We start from the raw sequence: 24709 nt of genomic DNA, 5'->3' as shown, positions 1-24709 counted from the left end.
AAACGGCCCCTCGTATGGCCGATGCCCGCCCCTTCGTACAAACACAAACTTACAGTTCTGTAGGTCTTTGGGTACGCAGGTCGGGTGCCGCCTGTGCTGTGAAGTGGGTATGGGGGCCAGGTTACCGAGCTTCTCGCGTAGTCTGCCCAGGACTGCTGTGGGTTCTTCCTCTTGCCCCCTTGGGGCTGGTAGGAACTCCCCGGGGACGACCAGGGGCGCGCCGTATACCAACTCGGCCGACGAGGCGTGCAGGTCGTCCTTGGGCGCTGTGCGAATGCCGAGTAGGACCCAGGGAAGCTCGTCCGCCCAGTTGGCTCCTCGCAGGCGGGCCATGAGGGCCGACTTCAGGTGACGGTGGAAACGCTCCACTAGCCCGTTCGACTGTGGGTGGTAGGCAGTTGTGTGGTGCAGCTGAGTCCCCAAAAGGCTGGCCATAGCTGACCACAGGCTGGAGGTGAACTGGGTGCCTCTGTCGGAGGTAATGTGGGCTGGTACACCAAAGCGAGATATCCAGGTGGCGATCAGGGCTCGGGCGCAAGATTCGGAGGTGGTGTCGGTGAGCGGGACCGCCTCTGGCCATCTTGTGAACCGGTCCACGATAGTCAGGAGGTAACGCGACACTGGCAGGGGGCCCACGATATCCACATGAATGTGGTCGAAACGCCGGTGGGCGGGATGGAACTGCTGCGGTGGGGCTTTGGTGTGCCGCTGCACCTTGGCCGTCTGGCAGTGCATGCACGTTTTGGCCCATTCACTGACCTGTTTGCGGAGTCTGTGCCAAACGAACCTGCTGGAAACCATCCGGACAGTTGTCCGGATGGAGGGATGCGCCAAGTTATGAATGGAGTCGAAAACACATTGCCGCCAAGGTGCCGGGACGACGGGACGGGGCTGGCCGGTGGCGACGTCACAGAGTAGGGTCCTCTCACCTGGGCCCACGGGGAGGTCCTGGAGCTGCAAACCGGAGACTACGGTTCTGTAACTCGGAAACTCATCCGCCTGCTGCGCCTGTGCCAGCGCCTCAAAGTCTTCCCCTTGGGAAAGGGCATGAACGGTAGGGCGAGAGAGCGCATCCGCCACGACATTGTCCTTACCCGAGACGTGCCGGACATCCGTCGTGTATTCAGAGATGTAGGACAGGTGGCGTTGCTGGCGGGACGACCAGGGGTCGGACGCTTTCGTAAACGCAAAGGTAAGCGGTTTGTGGTCCGTGAACGCGGTGAAGGGCCGACCTTCTAGGAAGTACCTGAAATGCCGGATTGCCAGGTAGAGCGCCAACAGTTCCCGGTCGAGAGCACTGTACTTAAGCTCGGGTGGCCGCAGGTGTTTGCTGAAAAACGCCAGGGGTTGCCAGCGACCTGCGATGAGCTGCTCCAGCACCCCACCGACTGCCGTGTTTGATGCGTCCACTGTGAGGGCGGTAGGGGTGTCCATTCTGGGATGTACTAGCATTGCGACGTTCGCCAAAGCTTCCTTCATTTGAACGAAAGCGGCGGCGGACTCCTCGTCCCAGGTAATGTCCTTGCTCGGACCCGACATCAGGGCGAACAGGGGGCGCATGATCCGGGCAGCTGAAGGGAGGAAGCGGCGGTAGAAATTGACCATACCTACGAATTCCTGAAGGCCTTTGATCGTGGTGGGTCGGGGGAAGTGGCGGACCGCATCTACCTTAGCGGGCAGAGGGGTCGCCCCGTCTTTAGTAATCCTGTGGCCCAGGAAGTCAATGGTATCGAGTCCGAACTGGCATTTGGCGGGGTTGATTGTAAGACCGTACTCACTCAGTCGGGCGCAGAGTTGATGGAGGTGGGACAGATGCTCCTGACGACTGCTGCTGGCTATGAGGATGTCATCCAAATAGATGAACGCGAAGTCCAGGTCCCGTCCCACTGCGTCCATTAACCGCTGGAACGTCTGTGTGGCATTCTTCAGGCCGAACGGCATGCGGAGGAACTCAAAAAGGCCGAAAGGGATGATGAGAGCCATTTTGGGGACGTCGTCAGGATGCATCGGGATTTGATGGTATCCCTGGACGAGATCTACCTTGGAGAAGATCCGTGCGCCGTGCAGGTTTGCTGCAAAGTCCTGAATGTGCGGCACAGGGTAGCGGTCCGGTGTGGTAGCCTCGTTCAGCCTGCGGTAGTCGCCGCACGGTCTCCAGCCCCCCGTCGCTTTGGGCACCATGTGCAGGGGGGAGGCTCATGGGCTGTCGGACCGCCGGATGATCCCCAGTTCCTCCATCCTCTGGAACTCCTCCTTCGCCAGTCGGAGCTTGTCCGGGGGAAGCCGCCGAGCACGGGCATGGAGGGGTGGTCCCTGGGTCGGGATGTGGTGCTGTACGCCGTGCCTGGGCATGGCCGCTGTGAACTGCGGTGCCAGAACCGATGGGAACTCCGCCAGGACCCTGGTGAAGTCGTTGTCGGACAGCGTGATGGAGCCGAGGTGAGGGGCTGGCAACTGGGCTGCACCCAGGGAGAACGTCTGAAAGGTCTCGGCGTGTACCAGTCTCTTCCTGGGCAGGTCGACCAGTAGGCTGTGAGCCCGCAAAAAATCCGCACCCAGAAGCGGTTGGGCTACGGCGGCCAGTGTGAAGTCCCACGTGAACTGGCTAGAGCCGAACTGTAGCTGCACCTGACGGGTGCCATAGGTCCTTACGGTGCTGCCGTTTACGGCCCTCAGGGGGGGACCTGGTGCCCTGCTGCGGGTGTCGTAACTCGTCGGAGGTAAAACGCTGATCTCAGCCCCAGTATCGACCAAAAACCGGCGTCCCGACCTTCTATCCCACACATACAGGAGGCTATCCCGATGGCCAGCCGCCGTAGCCATCAGCGGCGGCTGGCCCTGGTGTTTCCCGGGAACTTGCAGGGCGGGCGACAACGTCGGGCTGCTGCGCCCCACCGCTGGTGGTAGAAGCACCAGTGTTCATTGGGCCGGGGGTTAGCGGGCTCTGCGGCCGGGCCTGGACTGGTTTGCTGCCGGGAGCGTGGCTGGGAGATCCGAGCGATGGAAGCCCCGCTCACCTTTTTGGCGTTCCACAGCAAGTCTGCCCGGGCTGCCACCTTCCGGGGGTCACTGAAATCCGCGTCGGACAGCAGCAGGCGTATGTCCTCGGGCAGCTGCTCCAGGAATGCCTGCTCAAACATGAGGCATGTGTGTCCGTCGGCCAGAGACAACATCTCATTCATTAAAGCCGATGGAGGTCTGTCGCCCAAGCCGTCCAGGTGCAGTAAACGGGCAGCCCTCTCGCGCCGTTAGAGTCCGAAAGTCCTGAGGAGCAGAGCTTTGAATTCCGTGTACTTGCCGTCTGTTGGGGGCGACTGTACGAACTCCGCGACCTGGGCCGCTGTGTCCTGGTCGAGGGAGCTCACCACGTAGTAGTAGCGGGTGTCTTCTGAGGTGATCTGGCGAACGTGGAATTGGGCTTCGGCTTGCTGGAACCAAAGGTCCGGGCGCTGTGTCCAGAAACCCGGCAGTTTCAACGAAACCGCATGAACAGAGGCGGCATCGGTCATTTCTGGTCCAAAAATCGTTTGGACCGTCGGGGTCACCAATTGTAGCGGTGTGCTACACGCAGCGCTAAAATTACGACACGGAGTCGGTAACTGCAGTCGAAGGAAAAAACTTTATTCCAAAACTTCAGCCTCACTTTTAAGCCTCTGTCAACCGGCCCCCCGTGGCGCAGAGGCTCCAAAGCTCTGTGCTCGCAAACCCCCGTAGGCTATCTCATTGTGAGTCGGTTCGGATACGCCAGGAAAAGGGTCGCCACAATACTGCCCTTCCACCCTGAGGGTGGCCTCATCATGGCAAAAGAGGCAGCCACGGATCAACGTGTCGGAATGGGAACAGGAAGTAGGAATTACAATGATTGGCTACTGGGAAATTCTGCTTTTGGCAGATGGAGTGAACGTGTTCGACAAAGTTGTCCCCCAATTTATGTCAGATCTCACCACTGTGGAGGCCACATCGGGAGCATCGGACTCAATAGATGACCCCAATCAGATTTAGAAATATAGAAAATAGGTGCAGGAGTAGGCCATTCAGCCCTTCGAGCCTGCACTGCCATTCAGTATGATCATGGCTGATCATCCAACTCAGAACCCTGTACCTGCTTTCTCTCCATACCCCCAATCCCTTTAGCCCCAAGGGCCATATCTAACTTCCTCTTAAATATAGCCAATGAACCGGCCTCAACTGTTTCCTGTGGCAGATAATTCCACAGATTCACCACTCTCTGTGTGAATAAGTTTTTCCTCATCTTGGTCCTAAAAGGCTTCCCCTTTATCCTTAAACTGCGACCCCTCGTTCTGGACTTCCCCAACATCAGAAACAATCTTCCTGCATCTCGCCTGTCCAATCCCTTTAGAATTTTATACGTTTCAATAAGATCCCCCCTCAATCTTCTAAATTCCAGTGAGTATAAGCCTAGTCGATCCAGTCTTTCTTCATATGAAAGTCCTGCCATCCCAGGAATCAATTTGCAGGTGGAGTGTTGACTCAGCTGGAAGGACTGTCTGGGGTCCTGAATGGAGGAGGTGAATGGACAGGTGTAGCACTTCTGTCACTTTCAGGAATATATGCTAGATGGGAGATTAGTGGGGGGGGGGGCGAATGGACAAGGGAATCCCTGTGGAAAGTGGAGAGTGGGGGGTGGGAAGGTAAAGATGTTTGATGGTGGGATCCCATTAAAGATGGCATAAGTTACAGAGAATGAGGCGTTGGATGCAGACTCTCATGCGGTGGTAGGTGAGGACAAGAGGAACTCTGTAACTGTTAAGGTGGTGGGAGTATGGGGCGAAGGCAGCGTCAATGGTCGAGGAAGGAAAACCCCACTCTTGGGGGGGGTGGAGAGGGGGGAAGGACATCTCTGATGTCCTGGAAAGCCTCATCCTGGGAACAGATACAGCAGAGACAAAGGAACAGAGAAAAGGGAATAGTATTTTTTTTAAAACAAGAGACAGGATGGATAGAGGTATAGCCAAGATAGCGATGAGAGTCAGAAGGTTTGTAAAAGATGTTGGTGGACAGCTTGTCTCCAGAGATTGAGACAGAGAGATCAAGGAGGAAGAGAGAAGTGTCAGAAATGGGCCAAGTGAATTTAAGGGCAGGGTGCAAGTTGGAGGCAAAGTTGGTGAAATTGACACAATTTCATGGGTGCAGAAAGCAAGGAAAATATACCAATCAGTCATCAGTGTAGTGCAAGAAAAGTTTGGGAGCATTACCAGGAAAGGCTTGGAACATAGACTGTTGTACGTAGCCAATGAAATGTTGGGCATAGCTGAGGAACATGCAGGTAGACATGGTTTCACCTTGAGTTTGGAAAAAGGTGGGAGGAGTCGAAAGAGAAAATTGTTGAGGGTGAGGACCATTTCTGCTAGATGGAAGAGGGTGGTGTTGGGTCTTTTCTTGAGAAAGATGAATATTGGAAAGGAGGAAGAATAGTTTCCCGTCAAAGATAATACAACCTGGGTCACCGAATTAAAATATTTACATTTTTTTTCTGCTTCATAACTTCATAATTTCTGGTATTTCTTCATGATAAATGATTCATAAATGTTTCCCACTTTGCTGAGAGTATACAGGAAAAACAATATAAAAGGTTTTACAACATAAAATCTGGAAACAGTGAACAGTGGTTGCAAACCTCAGGTAGACAAAGATAAGTGCACCACTGATAAACACTGTAACTCATATTTGCAATTAATTTATAGGAGGAAAATATGCAAAGAGAGGAATGACAAGGAGACTGTAAAATTAAAGGGGAGAGAATGCATGAGTAGTGTATGCTCGTAATCCTTGGAAGAGGCAGAAAAGTTGACTCTAATGGGACCATCCTTATCTTTGCAAAGGTGTGTTGGTGTGTATTTTCATTGCATTATGAAATACTTGTGGGTGAAGAGACAGGAATATTGGAATGGAGTTATATATGACAAGTTGCTGGAAATCCCCAGATCAGGCAGCATCCGCAAAAGCAGAAAAAAAACAACTAAATTCATGGTACAAGCTTTCACTGTTCTCCAAGAACACCATAACCTCGCAGTGGTTTGGAGGCTTGTGTGCTGTAGGTTGTGTGCTGTATAAAACATGGGTTTTATGTTGTAAAACCTTTTATATTGTTTTTCCTGTATACTCTCAGCAAAGTGGGAAACATTTATGAATCATTTATCATGAAGAAACACCAGAAATTATGAAGTTATGAAGCAGAAAAAAAATGTGACCTATGTTGGCTGGAGTCAGGGCGTTATGCTTTTGCTCTTGGTATGGTTCCCAGTGCCGAACAGGTCAAAGGGTAGAGGATGGACAAAGGTGATCCACCAGTCCTCCAGGTTCGGGGGATCAGCTCATGGCTAACAACACCAACTGGGATTCAGCAATGAAGTATCTTACATTTGACTGCAATGATATTGCTGAGTATCCAACCGGAACGTGCGAAACTGACAATAGTGAAAACCTGAACACTGCCAGCAGCAGAGTTCATTCATTGCTGCCCAAAATGGCAGCCAGGTAGCAAGTAACCTTTCATCAAAACTGGTCAGTTCCAAACTTGAGATGCCAATTTTATGAAATTATTAAATCTTAAACCAAATCACTAGAACATACCTATCTAGAGAGAAGGTTAGATGCAGTTCCTTCTGCTTGAGTTAGGCTTCATTGGAATATTGCAAACATCCAAAGGCAGATCAGGTGGAAGTGGTATGGAATATAGGGGGAGAGAAAGTTCGAAACTCATACAGACATGTTCTGCCAAGCAGTCAGCTAATCTGTGTTTACTGCAAGTTCTTTATTGTAGAGGTGATCAGATTACGAAAACAGTGCAATTCACGAAACTGGTGCTTCACTTAGAAATCCTTAATCAAAAGGGGTGCTAGCTGGGAAAGAAGCAAGAACGTGTTTTGCACTTCCAGCTGTTTCATGGAAGGTGCAGAGAAGTGTCAAAGCGAGAAGATCTTTTGAATTCTAAAAGAGGGGATGATGTTAATGGTGACAGCATACTGATGCTGACAGAAATGGAATGATCTATTTACCAGGATGCGGTCTGGACTGGAGTGCGTGTCTTATGAAGATAAGTTGAGCGAGCTGGGGCTTCCCTTTGGAGTGAAGGAGGATGAGGTGTGACTCGATAGAGATGTACAAGATGAGAAGAGACTTAGATTGACTGGCCAGCTGGAGAGTTTTTCCTCAGAGCAGAACTGGCTAACAATTGGGCATAATTTTAAAGTGATTGGAGGAGTATATTGGGGGGGGGGGGGGTATATCAGAGGCAAGTTTTTTTTAAAAGAAGAGTGGTGGGTGTGTGCAACACGCTGCCAGGGATGGTGGTAGAGCAGATAAATTAGGGACATTTAAGAGACTCTTAGATAAGCCAAATGGATGAAGAATTGGTGGGCTATTTGGAGGGAAGGGCTAGACCAGGGGTCAGCAACCTTTACCACTGAAAGAGCCACTTGGACCCGTTTCCCACAGAAAAGAAAACACTGGGAGCCGCAAAACCCGTTTGACATTTAAAATGAAATAACACTGCATACAACGTTTTTTTTGCCTTTATGCTATGTATAAACAAACTATAATGTGTTGCATTTATGAAATTGATGAACTCCTGCAGAGAAAACGAAATTACATTTCTGCATGCAACAAAAACATTTTGAACTCCGAAAAAAAGACGTTGGGTTGAAAGTTACTTTTAAGTAAAATACTCAATGTCTATTTGAGTCCTTCTTGTATTTATGAAAAACGCCGAACTTAAATTTTCCGCCAGCAGCAAACCAAAAATAACATCAGCCAGCTGTCAGCCTGAAAAATAAAAGGACTATTTCACTGAACAATGAAAAAATATGAATATACATAAAATAATAGGCAATTAAAATATTTATCATACTTGGTTAATGGGATTTCTGCTCCTGGACCTCAGCGCACAGCGTCTGCACATCAGGGCTGTATGACGTCACCTTCATCTTTACACAGGATCGCAAGCTGTCATCTGTGAGGCGTGCGCGATGTTTGTTTTTAATAAAGTTCATGTTGGAGAACACCTGCTCACATACATATGTGGATCCAAAGATCGACAGGACTCCAAGCGCATACTTTTTCATGTTTACATAAATGTCGGGCACAGCATTCCATGTTTCAAACACAAGTTGGTCCGGATTTGGAAGGTTTTCAATATCACTCCATTTGTGATTCTGAGCAAGAATGGCCTTCTGACGGGCAACATCTTCAAGGTCTGCTGTCAAGCGTCTAAACTTGGACACCCATATGTCTTTGTCGGCTATGTCGGCCAGTTCCATCTCAAGATCAGGTTGACTCACACCTGCCAATGCAGTCGTATTCAGTAGGGAAGGATCGATGCTTAAGGGAGTGACCGGGAAGGATAATGTGTTTTTTTCCTCTCTGAACTCACAGAAGCGTTTCCCAAACGATGTTTGCATTGCGATGATTGCAGAATGTAAATACTCCGAAATTATCATGTCGTGACCTTGTTTGAACTCTCTCAAATTGGGGAAGTGAGACAAAGTGCCTTTCTGTAAATCTCTGGCAAGCACTGTCAACTTGCGCTCGAATGCCAAGACATCCTCCAACATGTGCAGGGCTGTGCGTCCTTTCCCCTGAAGAGCTGTGTTCAGCGTGTTCAGGTGCGCTGTCATGTCTACCATGAAGTGTAGCTTTTCCAGCCACCCTGGCTGTTCCAGCTCAGGAAAGTTGAGCCCTTTGCTGCCCAGGAAAGTTTTCACTTCTTCCAGACACGCGACAAAGCGTTTCAGCACCTCCCCTTTGGACAGCCACCGGACTTTGTTGTGCAGCAGGAGATCAGAATATGCGCTTTCCATCTCGTCCAGTAACAAACGGAATTGACGGTGATTTAAACTTTTTGCCATTATTTTATTGACAATCTGAATGACAACATCCATTACTTCTGTGCATTCTGGAGGAAATGTTTGAGCGCACAGTGCCTCTTGGTGCAAGATGCAGTGAAAAGTCAGCAGCTTTCTGTCCAGCGACTTCTGCAGTAAAGCCACAAATCCCTTGTGCGTTCCCGTCATATTCGGAGCCCCATCAGTAGCTACTGACACCAGATGGGTGGTTTTTATTCCTTTGGCTCTTAAACAATTCAAGACAGCCTCACAGATGTCCTCCCCCCGTGTTTGGTCTTTTAGAGGTATCAACTCAATCAGTTCTTCCTGTGGCCCGGCAGAGTTTACATACCGGCAGAACAACGCTATTTGTTCAATATCGCCTTTGTCTTTAGACTCGTCACAGGCAATCGAGTAGGCCACAGCTGAATTGATGTCTTTAATTTGCTGTCTTGTGATGTCTTCTGCCATTTTTATGGTTCTGTCTTTGACAGTCTTTGCAGAGAGGGGCATATCCCTGATTTTCTGCACAATTTCACTCTTGTTTTTAAAGTCCGTGAATAGATGTTCTGAAATCTTAATGAAAGATTCTTTTATATATTCACCATCTGTAAACTGCTTCCCGTGCCTGACTATTTCCTGAGCGGCAATATAACTGGCGTATGTCGTTGATTTTCCTGACTTCATCCATTTCTGGAAATGATTTTTGCTCAGATCAACCTTCCGCATCAGTTCCGAAACGGCTTTTTTTCTCTCATCTCCATCCGGATATTTTTGAGCAAAGGCTGCGTGTTTACTCTGGAAATGCCTTGCGACATTTGACTTTTTGTTGTTTGCTAGTTTCTCATTGCATATTAAGCATACCGGTAAACCAGTCTCGTCAACAGTGAAAGCAAATGAATCTGTCCACGTATCATTAAACGTTCTGTTTTCTTCAGTCACTTTTCTTTTTTTAGAATTCTCCATAGTTGGCTTACCTTGGGTCGAAAAATTAAAGAAATCGCGCACTGGCGGGTGTCAGGTATTGGCAGTGGTGACGTATATTAATAGCGATAAAAACACGTTGCAGCGGTGTGTTCAGGCAGTCAGTAAACTGCAGTCGAATAACTTTATTCGAACTAAACAGCCTTGCTTCTAAGCCTCCCTCAACCCAGCCCCCATGGACGCAGATGCTGCAAAAGACACGTACTCACAAACCCCCGTAGGCAATCTCCCTTAGCCGGAATGCTGGCTAATTGAGAGCCGTTTCGGATGTGTCAGAAAATGTGTCGCCACACTTACATTGTACAAGATCACCATAATCTTCAAATTTAGAATTACATTTCAAAAGCTAACAAACTAACATAAAATACATTTTAATTAAATACTGACCAATTATTTCCCAAAGCCACAGGGAGCCGCAGCACAGAGGTGAAAGAGCCACAAATGGCTCGGGAGCCGCAGGTTGCCGACCCCCGGGCTAGACTGATCTTGGAGCAGGTCAATCTTACCTGTCCTTGCTAATATTGTGGGCCGAAGGGCCTGTACTGTGGAAGGAAGGAATGAAACACTGGGGTGGAACATGTAAATGAGTTCAATCAACAGTGAGGGGGTAAGGGGGGGCATTAAGAAAAGGAAAGCTTCAACTAGAGTCCATGTGGAACAAATAGAGCTATAGATATTCATTGAAGAAAAACACATGGCTGCTTTTGACCGACACTTTGGGAAACAGAGGTGTAAACAGAAACAGGATGAATAGATATGAGAAACAAATAGGCATCCCAGGAGAAGGAACTGACATCAAGGTTAAAGGAAGGTGTAGTGGGTCATGAAAAGCTTTGATAGAAAGAACAAGGAAAATCTGCTTTTTTGGGGTGGGGGGATGAGATGCAAAACAGAAGCTTTGTAAAACAATTAGCAAGAAGAAAACAAAATTTTCAGGGGATTTTTAAAACCTGGAAAGACACTAACTGGATGGTCAGAGCAAGAACTTCCAGAAAGGCAAACAGGCACTTCTCAAAAACAGGAGAAAATCTGCAGATGCCGATTTACAAGATTGCTAAAATGTTAGCCAGTCCCCAAATACCAGAAAGATGTTAATACCAAGAATGAATATCAACAGCACTTGAGTTTAAGTGGGCTCTTAGTGTTTGGAGCAGTCAACAATGGAGCTGAAAAACCTGCCTATGATTGTGGCAGTTAGTGAGCACAGTAGGAGTTGCATGACAATAGAGGCGGAATTAGTCTCTGCGTGGACACACCTGCTATTCTACTTTCAGATTACCTAGAAAACATTTGCAGTATTTTTTCTTGAGATACTCTGCTTTCCCCTCCCCCCCAGATCTATCTCAACACTTTAGATGGAGACAATGGTGTGGCAAAGGGGATACGATCAGAGCAAAGGTGACTAATAACTCAAGCACCAGTACAATTCCATCAAACCCACTGCTGTGCCCTACTGATGGCAGTGGCAATATCTGGCAACACACATGAAATGCTGAAGGAACTCAGCAGGTCAGTATCAATGGAAAAGAGTGAACAGTTGATGTTTCAGGACTTAACTCTTTTCTGTAGATGCTGCCTGGCCTGCTGAGTTCCTCTAGCATTTTGCGTGTGTTGCTTTGGATTTCCAACATCTGCAGATTTCCTCCTACACTATAAACAGGAAACCTGTAGCTACAAGATGACCAGCTGTAACCCAATGTAAACAGGAAACCTTGCTACTTAGTACATCTTGGTTGCTGATCACCAAAGTAAATGAGTGCAAGATTTTGCAATTTTCTCAGGCAATTAATAATTTGCATCCAGCAGCACTCATTCCCCAGTACTTTTCCCTTCCAAAGAATGTCAAAGTACGGCTGCTGTTGGATACGATTACTCCTTCATAAATAGTTCACCATTGCCCCTCTGGAAGCCAGGTCATATTAGAATACATAATCAAAAGCACTTCTGTGCTTCTCCAACAAAGGTGGAGACATTCCTGCAACTTTTCCCCAAAATGGTCTACCACATCATGTGCAAGCTTGTCAGCCAGAGACACTGCAGATGGAGAATCACGAGGAGTCAACAGTTCCTGGATTAGGGGACCTCAAGAGTGAAGGAAAAAATACAGCAGCTAACTACAGCACAAAATGGAGGAGAGTTGCTGCACATAACTGGCCAGTTTACTCCTTTGTCCCAAAGTCTTACCTCAGCTTCTCCGAACAAACATTCTTCACTAGCAATTCATCAGTTTATTGAATACCAAAACAAATCGCCTTCAGTATTAGTCATGAACTAACATTGGCACACAATAATTCCTCTGAGATTATTGCATGCAACTAATATTTTTTGCACTTGAGAAATTTATGAACTCTTCTGCCCATACAAGACACTAACTTCACAATACATCAAGATTTAGTGCCCTTCTGATTGTTCCAGACCTCAAAGTTGTAACAGACTGCTTTATCTCATCTGCACCATTACAGATTATAAAATTTTTCGATTCAGCAGCAATCATGTCAGTTGAAATTTGGAATTTTTGGAACATCAGACATAAAGGTTTTCTTTGTCACTAGTTTACCAGTGTAAATCAAATGTTGATAAAGTAGAGCATTTTCTGTTCAAATATTAACTTGGAGAGTGATAATAACAACAGCAAGGATTAAGTGTACTGGGACAAAAACAGTTTTGGAAGTTTCATTGTATCATCTAGCATGCTTTGTATGTGAATCTTAAACAGGAGACATTTTGCAGATGCTGGAAATCCAAATCAACAACACAGAAAATGCTGGAGGAACTCAGTAAGTTAGGCAACAACTATGGAAATCAATAAACAGTCCACATTTCATGCTGAGACCCTTCATTGGCACTGGAAAAGAAGGAGAAGATGCCAGAATAAAAAGGTGGGGGGTGGAGGAAGGAGGATAGCTAGAATGTGATAAGTGAAGCCAGGTGAAGAAATGTAAAGAGGTGGAGAGGAAGGAATCTGATAGGAGAGGACCATTGGAGAAAGGGGAGGAGGTGACCGAGGAGAAGGCGATAGGCAGAGTGGGGAATAGAAGGGGGGAGGGGGGAAAGAATGTTCTTTAAACCAGAAGGAGAAATCGATATTCATGCCATCAGATTGGAGGCTACCAAGACAGAATATAAGGTGTTGCTCCTCCAACTTGAGGGTGGCCTCACTCAAAGAGACCAAAGACCAACACGGAATGGGAATCAGAATTGGAATGTTTGGCCACCAGGAAGTTCCGCTTTTGACGGATGGTGTGGTGCTGCTCAAAGAAGTGGTCCCCCAATTTATGATGGATCTCCCCAAAGTAGAGGGGGCCACATCTGGAGCACCAAACACAGCAGACGACCCCAGCAGATTCACAGGTAAAGTGTTACCTTACTTGGAAGGACTATTTGGGGACCTGAATGGAGGTGAGAAAGAATGTGAACGGGCAGGTGTAGCATATTGGCCGCTTGCAGAGTTAAGTGCCAGGAGGGAGAATAGTGGAGAATGACGAGGGAATCATGGAGGGAATGATCCCTGAAGAAAGCTGAGTGTGGGGGGGGGGTGGGGGTATGGCGATAGGATCACTGGGGATGGCGGAAGTTGTGGAGAATGATTTGTTGGATGTAGAGGTTTCTGGGGCGGTATGTAAGGTCAAGAGGAACTCTATCCCTGTTAAGGCAGTGAGAAGATGGAGTGAGTGCAGGTGTTCAGGAAATGGAAGAAATGCGGGTGAGTACAGCACCAGTGATGGAGGAAGGGAAAACCCCTTGTTTGAAGGATGACAACATATGAATATTGCTGAATGATACTTGCACAACAGAACAAAACTCTTCGTTTTTGATGATCATGAGCCAATGTTGCTTATCTGAAAATCTAATATCTTTTGTCTTGTGGCTTTCTGCTCATTTTTATGAACTTGTTGATTCACCTCCTTTATTTTATAATGGGAAAGATTTTTCATTTGTAGTTTTGCATCAATAGCATTAACACGAAGATTTTCAAATAAGTTTGTTTTGCGGTAGACGCTTCTATATTGTAACTTTGCATCCAATTATATACAAGACAAATGAATGTCCGGTAATTATGCACTGTAGATAATCAGTCAATTTGAATCAAGTTACTACTTGGACAGCAGGTTTCAAATTTAAGTATCACCAGTGTTCATTACATTAGTACTTACAGGATGAGAGACAATGCACTGTTTAACGTGCTTGAGACCTGTGAATAGCTTTGAAGGTAAAAGACAAGAGGTCGAACTGCTGAGAATCACATCATCATTCATAAGATCATCCAACTCTTGAAAAACCTTCCTCTTTAGTTCCAAGTTTTCAGGAACACATTCCTGCATAAAAATACAAAACATGATCATCTTGCATGACAAACGTGTTTACTAGAAGAATGCTTACAAAGAAAGCCTCAAACATTTAACAACTAAAAGCATTAACAGCAAACTGGAATCTGTGCCCATGTAAAGAACTTCCTTTCTAGGGAATAAAAGGAATCAAGACATTAATTCACTAATTAAAAAAGTTTTATCACATGCCTGATAGTAAGTTCCAAGGAAAGAATATAGTTTGTGGAAGGTCTTGCCCAACTAAACACATTGATGGTAGAGCTGCCGTTGTAGTGTATATGTATTTTAGCAAGGCATTTGATAAGCTATCCCGTGCAAGGCTTACTGAGAAAGTAAAGAGGCACGGGATCCAAGGGGACATTGCTTTGTGGATTCAAAATTGGCTTGCCCACAGAAGGCAAAGAGTGGTTGTAGATGGGTCATATTCTGCATGGAGGTTGGTGACCAGTGGAGTGCCTCAGGGATCTGTCCTAGGATCCCTACTCTTTGCGATTTTTATAAATGACCTGGATGAGGAAGTGGAGAGATGGGTTAGTAAGTTTACTGATGACACAATGGTTGGGGGTGTTGTGGATAGTATAGAGGGCTGACAGAGGTTACAACGGGACATTGATAGGATGCAAAATTGGGCTGAAAAGTGGGAGATGGAATTTAACCCAGATAAGTGTGAGGTGGTTCATTTTGGTAGGTCAAATATGACGGCAGGATATAGTATTAATGGTAAGACTCTTGGCAGTGTGCAGGATTCAGAGGGATCTTGGGGTCCAAGTCCATAGGACTCTCAGAGCTGCTATGCAGGTTGACTCTGGTTAAGGCAGTATACGGTGCATTGGCCTTCATCAATTGTGGGATTGAGTTTAAGAGCTGAGAGCTAATGTTGCAGCTATATAGCGCCCTGGTCAGACCCCAATTGGAGTACTGTGCTCAATTCTGGTTGCCTCACTACAGGAAGGACGTGGAAACCATAGAAAGGGTGCAGCAGAGATTTACAAGAATGTTGACTGAATTGGGGAGCATGCCTTATAGAGAATAGGTTGAGTGAACTTGGCCTTTTCTTCTTGGAGCAACGGAGGTGATCTGATAGAAGTGTACAAGATAATGAGAGGCATTGATCGTATGGATAGTCAAGAGGTTCTTCCCAGGGTTGAAATGGCTAGCACGAGAGGGCATAGCTTTAATGTGCTTGGAAGTAGGTACAGAGGAGATGTCAGAGGTAAGTTTTTTTTTAAACACAGAGAGTGGTGAGTGTGTGGAATGGGCTGCCAGTGGCGGTGGAGGAGGCGGAAATGATAGGGTCTTTTAAGAGACTCCTGGATGGCTACATGGAGCTTAGGAAAATAGACTATAGGTAAAGCCTAGGTAGTTCAAAGGTAGGGACACGTTTGGCACAGCTTTGTGGGCCAAAGGGCCTGTATTAGACTGTATGTTTTCTATGTCTCTATGCAACTCCTTGGGTCTAAAAGGCCAAGAACTACCTCTTGTATAACTGTGACGGAACACAGGAAACAGCTATGCTTCACTAGTTATATCATAAGAACACATTTTTGTCAGTGCTGATATTTAATTTTACATCTTAAACCATAAATCCCCATCTATAAGAGATGCATTACTGTTAACCCTGAGAAAATAAATACACCATCTCTCTCTCTCTCTCTCTCTCTCTCTCTCTCTCAGGAACAATGAGCATACTTTAGTAGTTCCAGCCACGGTCATGTTATTTGTGAATCAGGAGCAGCAGCCACAAATGCCTGTCAACATTTCATTTATAATCAATTGATATATGAAACGACATAGAAGAACGGCACAGATTTCCAGAAAGCAACAATGCTCTCATCCCAATCTGTAACGTCACCTTGCAGTTCTTAATGCAATCAGTCCTTGCATTAAGAACTGATTACTACAGAGGACAGCAATACATTTTAAAATATTCAACGGATTATAATTGTCACATATATCAAGGTAGAGTGAGAAACCGATTTGCATGCCATTCATACAGATCACTTTGTATGAAAGTCACTAATGTTGCACAAGGGAAAACAATGCAGAAAAAAAATGTTATAGTTACAGAGAAAGTGCAGTGCAGGCAGATAATAACGTGCAAGGCTATAACAAGGTGGAGTGTGAGGTCGCGAGTCCATCTCATCCTAATAGAGGATAATGCGATAGTCTGAACAGCAGAATAGAAGCTGTTCTTGAGCTCCATGGTAAGTGTTCTCAATCTCCTATCTCTTAGGTGGTGGGGGGTGCGGAAAAGAGGGAAAAGAATATTTATTGTCCACCTACAGAAGTACTGTAGATGGTATTACAGGCAAGAGTCTAGCATGGATAGAGCATTGGCTGATTGGCAGGAAGCAGAGTGGGAACAAAGGGAACTTTTTCTGATTGACTGCCAGCAACTAGTGGTGCTCCACAAAGGTCAGTGTTGGGACTGCTTCTTTTTACATTGTATGCCAGTGATTTGGATGACAGAACTGATGGTTTTGTGGCCAAGTTTGTGGACGCTATAAACATAGGTGGAGGGGCAGGTAGGTTTGAGGAAGTAGCAAGTCTGCAGAAGGACACAGACAGATTAGGAGAAAGGGCAAAGAAGTGATAGATGGAATACAATATTTTTCAGCCCATTTTTCCAGCTCAGATGCCTCTGCAAACCATGATAGCTTGCCTCACTTTCTATTACACCTCCAATCTTGCTGTCAATCTCTGTAAATTTGCTGATCAAGTTAACCATATTACTATTCAGATCATTGACACAGATGACAAACAACAAAGTCAGCACTGATCCCTGCAGCACACCTTCAGCCAGAGGTCATCTGTTAGAGAGGCAAACATCTCCCACAAAGCCAATGTCTAATGCAATTTAATACTTCATCTTGAATGCCGAGTGACTGAACCTTCTTGACCAATTTCTCGTGTGGGACCTTGTCAAATGCCTTGTTAAACTCCATGTAGACACCATCCACTGCCTTGCCTTCATCCATTTTCTTGATATCTTCCTCAAAAAAACTCTATAGGATTAGTTAGACATGACTACCACGCATGAAGCTATGCTGAACATCTTTAATCAGTCCATGTCTATCAAAATACTTGGCATCTGGTCCCTTAGAATACCTTCCAATAACTTTGCCACAACTGATTTCAGCCTTTCTTAAACAATGGAACAACACTGGCTATCCCCGAATCCTTTAGGTAGCTCTCCTGTCACTAAGGATGATTTAAATATCTCTGCTAGTGATGCACCATCAATAACTCTAGGAGACTAGAAGTGAACGATAGGCTTTTATTAACAGCAAAAAGGGAACATGACATGTCGAAGACTGAGGGAGGAACAGTGCCCCAACCGCCTTTATACAGGGGTCTGTGGGAGGAGCCACAGGAGCGGTCAGCAGAGGGGCGTGTCCAGACAGGTATATGTAGTTCACCACAGCTAGGGCACCAAAAATTTTTTGATCAGCCTCCCCAAAGGAACATCTCTTATTCAGGTTTCTGCCCCTTCCCTTCAGGTCTTTATGAAGGGTCTTAGCCTGAAATGGCAATGATTTATTTCTCTCCATAGACTCTACCTGACTTGCTGAGTTCCTCTAACATTTTTAACATTTCCAGCATCTGCAGATTCTCTTTGTTGATGATTACTTAGTTTGCTAAGCATCAGAAATTTAGTTTAATAAAATATACTTTAACAGCAATATAATTCAAGGCATCGGTCTGCAATTGAATAGCAGCTCTGTTTAATGGGTAAACTTCTTGCACCATATATTAAGTTTGACACTGGTACTCTAAGAAAAGAGTTACTTAATATGTGTTGCAACATTCAGCTCCTAGAACAGGGTCATGTGCATTGTATTTCTGATTCCCTGTTCACTACTTTGAATTGCTTAAAAAAAAGACAAAAATCAAAATTGTTAGGTATACTTAACTCTTACAAATCCTTGCTAGATCTCCAATATATATTCACCATTTTTTGGAAGCATTAGCTCCTGCTGTTTTAACGGGAGGCTAGATAAAATGCCCGTTTCCCCAATAAGAGGACAAGTACTGGCAATGCCTAACATACTGTAACTATATAGCCCAAGATGTTGGAATTAGCTTTTGGAATGGTGGCTGATATGGCAGAAGAAAGCAAATGTGGATGAGCAGAAGAATGATCAACACAAAAAGAAAATAATCAAAAACAGTGGTACAGCCTGATACTCCACTTTATTTTGCAAGTGTATTCAACATATTAGGCTTTTTTCTGTTTTGAACTTTCTATTACACTGAAACTTCCCTACTAATTATGTTGCCATACAGCAAAATGCAAAAACGCAAGTATAAATTGTGCAATCAGGACTTGAGGAAAGGCACAGAACTCAAAACAAGGCATGCATTAAATAATCTTAATTTAGTCAAATTTGGCACATTTAAAAATGAATTGTGAAAGCCATTCAATATTTTTAACCATATAACCATATAACAATTACAGCACGGAAACAGGCCATCTTGGCCCTTCTGGTTCGTGCCGAACGCTTACTCTCACCTAGTCCCACTGACCCGCACTCAGCCCATAACCCTCCATTCCTTTCCTGTCCATATACCTATCCAATTTTACTTTAAATGACAATATCGAACCTGCCTCTACTTCTACTAGAAGCTTGTTCCACACAGCTACCACTCCGAGTAAAGAAATTCCCCCTCATGTTACCCTTAACTTTTTGCCCCCAACTCTCAACTCATGTCCTCTTGTTTGAATCTCCCCTACTCTCAATGGAAAAAGCCTATCCACGTCAACTCTATTTATCCCCATCATAATTTTAAGTACCTCTATCAAGTCCCCCCTCAACCCTCTATGCTCCAAAGAATAAAGACCTAACTTGTTCAACCTTTCCCTGTAACTTAGGTGCAGAAACCCAGGTAACATTCTAGTAAATCTTCTCTGTACTCTATTTTGTTGACATCTTTCCTATAATTTGGTGACTAGAACTGTACACAATACTCCAAATTTGGCCTCACCAGTGCCTTGTACAATTTTAACATTACATCCCAACTCCTATACTCAATGCTCTGATTTATAAAGGCTAGCATACCAAAAGCTTTCTTCATCACCCTATCAACATAAGATTCCACCTTCAGGGAACTATGCACCATTATTCTTAGATCACTCTGTTCTACTGCATTCCTCAATGCCCTACCATTTACAATGTATGTCCTATTTTGGTTAGTCCTACCAAAATGAAGCACCTCACACTTATCAGCATTAAACTCCATCTGCCATCTTTCAGCCCACTCTTCTAACTGGCCTAAATCTCTCTACAAGCTTTGAAAATCTACTTCATTATCCACAACATCACCTATCTTAGTATAATCTGCATACTTACTAATCCAATTTACCATCCCATCATCCAGATCATTAATGTACAGTCGACCCTCCTTATCCGCGGATTCCGCATGCGCAAATTCAACTAACCGCGAATCGCGAAAACCCGGAAGTCCTCCTCCAGCACTTGTTTTTGGAACATGTACAGACTTTTTTTCATGTCATTAGTCAGTCCCTAAACAATGCAGTATAACAACCATCTTACATAGCATTTACATTGTATTAGGTATTATAAGTAATCTAGTGATAATTTAAAGTATACGGGAGGATGTGCGTGGGTTATTGTGGATCGGGATCGAAAAAAAATCTCTTAGTAAGTAAGTCGGAAAAGGTACATCTGGTATTATTTAGTGTCAGTTAGTCAAACGTTTGTCTTAGTATATAGTATATATTTTACCTTTCTATGCACATAAAACACTTAAGAACGTATGTTTCAGCGCCGGGCTCAGGAATGGAAGTTCTTGGGACTTGGGACAGACCGCTATCGAGTGCGCTCTCCACCGCGCTGGGTTGATGTGGAGGATCAAAAACCCAAAACCCCAACAATTAAACCTCTGCGTTGCTTAGTAATAATTGTAGCTTTCATTGGGGCAGGGCCTTTCTCACTTTATCTTTTAAAATTGTTCCGATTGTTGACCAACGTAGCCTAACGCTTTTCCAATGGCTTTTCACTTCTTTCTGATCGCTTTATTATTCCCACTTTATTTTCAATCGTGATTGTTTTCGTGAACAGAAACACTGCGCATTCAGAGCTCTGGCGCTGGGCCTTAATGTCCACCGCACTGAGACAGGTTAAATAAGGTCTGGGATTCCGCTGGGTCCTAAGGTCCACCGCATTGAGACAGGTTGAATAAGGGACTTGAGCATCCGCTAATTCTGGTATCCGCGAGAGATCCCGGAACCAATCCCCCACGGATAAGGAGGGCCAACTGTATATGACAAACAACATTGGGCCCACTACAGATCCCTGAGGCACACCACTAGTCACTGGCCTCCAACCTGACAAACAGTTATCCACCACTACTCTCTGGCATCTCCCATCCAGCCACTGTTGAATCCATTTTACTACTTCAATATTAATACTTAACGATTGAACCTTCCTAACTAACCTTCTGTGTGGAACCTTGTCAAAGGCCTTACTGAAGCCCAAATAGACAACATGCACTGCTTTACCCTCATCAACTTACCTAGTAACCTCTTCAAAAAATTCAGTAAGATTTGTCAAACATGACCTTCCACGCACAAATCCATGTTGACTGTTCCTAATCAGACCCTGTCTATCCAGATAATCATACATACCATCTCTAAGAATACTTTCCATTAATTTACCCACCACTGACATCAAACTGACAGGCCTATAATTGCTAGGTTTACTCTTAGAACCCTTTTTAAACAATGGAACCACATGAGCAATACTTGATTTTTGTGTTTTTTTTCCCTAGTGCTTTAAACCCCACTAAATATAAAAAAAACAATTAATGTGTAGGCTTGAGAAAAGAAAGAAATAATTATGTTAGCTTACGTTGCACAAGACTTTGGTAGTAGCTTCCAAGAATCCATGACAAATTGGTACATTGCAAGAAAAGGGGTAATTCATTAAGACCACAAGATATGGGTGTAGAATTAGCCCATTCAGCCTACAGAGTCTGGTAATGACTAAAAAGTTACTCTATGTTCTGCATTTATAAATACTGCTGAGCCATTTAAAATCTTCAGACTTAAGATAAATAAAGCCTGGAGAACATGAGAACATGTTGTTTTAATAAGCACAACTATCTGAATAAATGTAGGATGTCCGCAGTTAGTACAGTATATGGCAAATCACTGCCAAATGATCCTTTCTATCAAGGAAGCCACACAAACTGCTGCATATTTTGAACATATAACACATTCTGAGGCATTGTTGATAGTTACAGTTGTGAAATCCAGAACCAATTGGTTTTTCTGCTTGGATGGCCAGTTTTTGGGTAAAATACAGGCCTCACCTCAAATGTTAATGACCAACATTTCATATTCCTATCCCATAGGCCCCGAGGTCCAGTAATGTCAACTTGCCAACTTTATATAATACTACATTATAGGAACAGGAAAACAACACCAGGGACATTTCAGAATGCTTATCACTGATAATTACCCATGAACACATCTTCCCTTGTTACAATATTCAGCACAGTTACTTGTCAGTACCACATCTTTTGTTTAGGCACATTATAACCTGTAGAACTGCATATCAAATTCCATAGCTGTAGATAATTCACTCTTTGGTGGTGAAAAGAGTCAATTTTGCCTTCCACCGCTTGTTTCTTTACATTTGTATAGGATGGCCAGTTAAGCATGTTCCAGAGGCTAAAATGTACAATTTTCAGCACATTTTGCAATGTGTTCAAAATGTTCCTCTCGCATCACTCCCAGGCTCTGCAGATCCTTCAGCTGATTTGCTCCTTTATTAATCATTCTGCTCTGCAATGCTAACTCCTCCATTTGCAGAGTTCAGCAGTTTGTTGGCACTTTGTTCAAATCTCCATTTTTCAATGGATTTTCCTCTTGGCCATTTAAACTTAAAGATTAGCAGTGTCCTCAATAGAAATCTTAACTTTGCCCTCATTCTTCCTGACTTCTCTATCTTCATAATTCTTGCCCCACTCCAAATCTCCGTGCCTATAAAACCATACAGCATTAATTTTTTGCAAATCTCTTAAACAGAATTAATATTAGCAGTAACAAAGTCTAGTGCATTACAAAGGACTATACTGCTGATTCTGACATGGATTAAGTAGGCCAGCAGCAGGTAGGGTTATAATAAAACCAATTTGTGTGAGGTCCATCACACAGGAACATCAATATAGTAATCATAAACACATTTAAAACATATCCACTGCACAGTAATCAAATATTAATTCCAGAGCATGTGATAGTAGGTGAGCTGGGGACAAAGCCTGGCACTCAATAACTGAAAGCCATCCACGTGGAAGATTGAGGAAGAAGCCATGCTAGAGGAAAGGTGACTAGTGTTCTCCAATAGCTTGTTGGCTGTCAGACAAATGGAAACAAAACAGGAACATCAGAATTTGCTTGATTACTATAAGAGTGAATTATCTACATTGCAGAACTTGATATGAAGTTCTGCAGGCTACAATGTGCCCAAACAGATCTGCTGAAAATTCAAACGTATTCTCATCACTGAGTACCCTGACAATATAAAAACAGAAACTACTGAGAAAACTCAAGTCAGGCAGTATTGGTACTAAAGAAGCAGTTAATATTTCCATTATTGGACCCTTCATCAGAATTTTTTAAAAAAAGGTTAACTTGGGAAAGCAATGAGTGAACTAAAGGAATTTATCTGAAAGTGAAAAGAAAATTGGCTGTAAAGTTCCTTTGTCCATATAACATTGCACATTGTTGAAAAGCTGGCCATCCTATACAAATGTAAAGGAACAAGTGGTGGCAAGCAAAAATGCCTCATTTCACCTCCAAAGAGTGAATTATCTACAGTTGTGGAATTTGATATGCAGTTCTAAAGGCCCAAAGAAAACACGAGGTACTGACAAGTAACCTGAAGCCCAGGGTCCCTCTTGCCTACTGAATGAAGGCGCTCAGGGAAGCAATTAGCCAGTCTGCTATTGGCTTCTACCAGCAGTGGAGACTATATTGTGAACAGCAAATGCAGAACACTAGACTGAAACAAGTGCAAGTGATTCACAGCCTTACATGAAAAGACTGTTTGGCTCTGTGGATGGTGACAAGAGAAGACATGAAAAGACAGGTAATGCAACTCTTGTCATTGCAGAAAAAAAGTGCCATACAAATAGCAGTTTGTGATAATAGGGCAGACAAGGAAGGTGTGAAGAGGGCAATCCCATCAAAATGCTGAAAGAGAAGAGGGGAAAGCATACCTGGTGATGGAATCTTGCTGTAGCTAGTGAGTAGGAAGGCAAGGACCCAGGTGGTGAGTGGGAAGGGAAATCTATTCATGCTCTGCTCTGGATGTAAACAGGTGAGTGAGGAAGTGGGGGAAATTAGCAGGATGTAATCAGTGCTTCTGTCTTCTGTGGTAGAGGACAGCCTCATCGCCAGAGCAAATGTTATGGGGATGGAGGAACTAAGAGGAACAAAATTCTTATAGCTTCCTGGAATGGGAGGGGCAGGAGAATTTGTGTGCTGGTGTCAGGCGGTGAAGTATAATCAAGGTAGCTGTAGGAGGAAGTGGCCTTGTAGTACTTGGTGGCTAGATCAACTGGTTTTTCTTTCTGCGATGAAGAAGCCCAGACCCGAAACATCAATTGCTTCTCTTTTCACAGATGCTGCCTATCCTAACAACAGACACAAAATGCTGGTGGAACACAGCAGGCCAGGCAGCATCTATAGGGAGAAGCACTGTTGACGTTTCGGGCCGAGACCCTTCATCAGGACTAACTGAAAGGAAGGATAGTAAGAGATTTGAAAGTAGTAGAGGGAGGGGGAAAATGTGAAATGACAGGAGAAGACTGGAGGGGGTAGGATGAAGCTAAGAGCTGGAAAGGTGATTGGCGAAAGTGATACAGAGCTGGAGGAGGGAAAGGATCATGGGACAGGAGGCCTTGGGAGAAAGAAAGAGGGGGGGATGCACCAGAGGGAGATGGAGAACAGGCAGAGTGATGGGCAGAGAGAGAGAAAAAAATAAACAACTAAATATGTCAGGGATGGGATAAGAAGGGGAGGAGGGGTATTAACGGAAGTTAATGAAGTCAGTGTTCATGCCATCAGGTTGGAGGCTACCCAGACGGAATACAAGGTGTTGTTCCTCCAACCCGAGTGTGGCTTCATCTTGACAATAGAGGAGGCCATGAATAGACACATTGGAATGGGAATGGGATGTGGAATTAAAATGTGTGGCCACTGGGAGATCCTGCTTTCTCTGGCAGACAGATGCTGCCTATCTTGTTGATTTTTTCACTTGCATATTCTACTTTATTTCAAATTTCCTGTGATGACAGTCTTTTTCAACAACTTTCATTTACTCTACCAATATGTTTTGGAAAACCATATCTATAAATGTGAAATTGAAGCAGCTATACAAATCCTGCAGTGAGGTATTCTGCAACCTCGTCTCCCAAATCAGTCTTTCTCCGAGTCCAAAAGCACATCAGGATCCTCCACAACAGTGAACTACGTACTTGGTATCACACCATCTGCAGAATGCACTATGGCCAAGCCTTATTCAA

The 24709-nt window shown here is 44.7% G+C and overlaps 2 protein-coding genes across 3 annotated transcripts in view; one reads left to right on the top strand and one right to left on the bottom strand.

Moving 5' to 3' along the window:
- Positions 1 to 24709, top strand: part of ift88 (intraflagellar transport 88 homolog) — a 187257-nt gene that overhangs the window by 49503 nt on the left and 113045 nt on the right. The window lies entirely within an intron of this gene.
- Positions 1 to 24709, bottom strand: part of cryl1 (crystallin, lambda 1) — an 88234-nt gene that overhangs the window by 33137 nt on the left and 30388 nt on the right. Inside the window, exon 4 of one of the 2 annotated variants that reach the window (XM_059964222.1) lies at positions 13982 to 14143. The exons of the other annotated variant lie outside the window; for it this stretch is intronic. Within the exon in view, the coding sequence (XP_059820205.1) occupies positions 13982 to 14143 (162 nt within the window). The remainder of the gene's footprint in view (positions 1 to 13981; positions 14144 to 24709) is intronic. 2 annotated transcript variants of the gene reach the window in all.

This window comes from Hypanus sabinus, chromosome 3 (assembly GCF_030144855.1).
Source record: "Hypanus sabinus isolate sHypSab1 chromosome 3, sHypSab1.hap1, whole genome shotgun sequence".
Lineage (NCBI taxonomy): Eukaryota > Metazoa > Chordata > Chondrichthyes > Myliobatiformes > Dasyatidae > Hypanus > Hypanus sabinus.
Note: the sequence above shows the minus strand (reverse complement) of the source record. Positions and strands in the feature narration are given on the sequence as shown.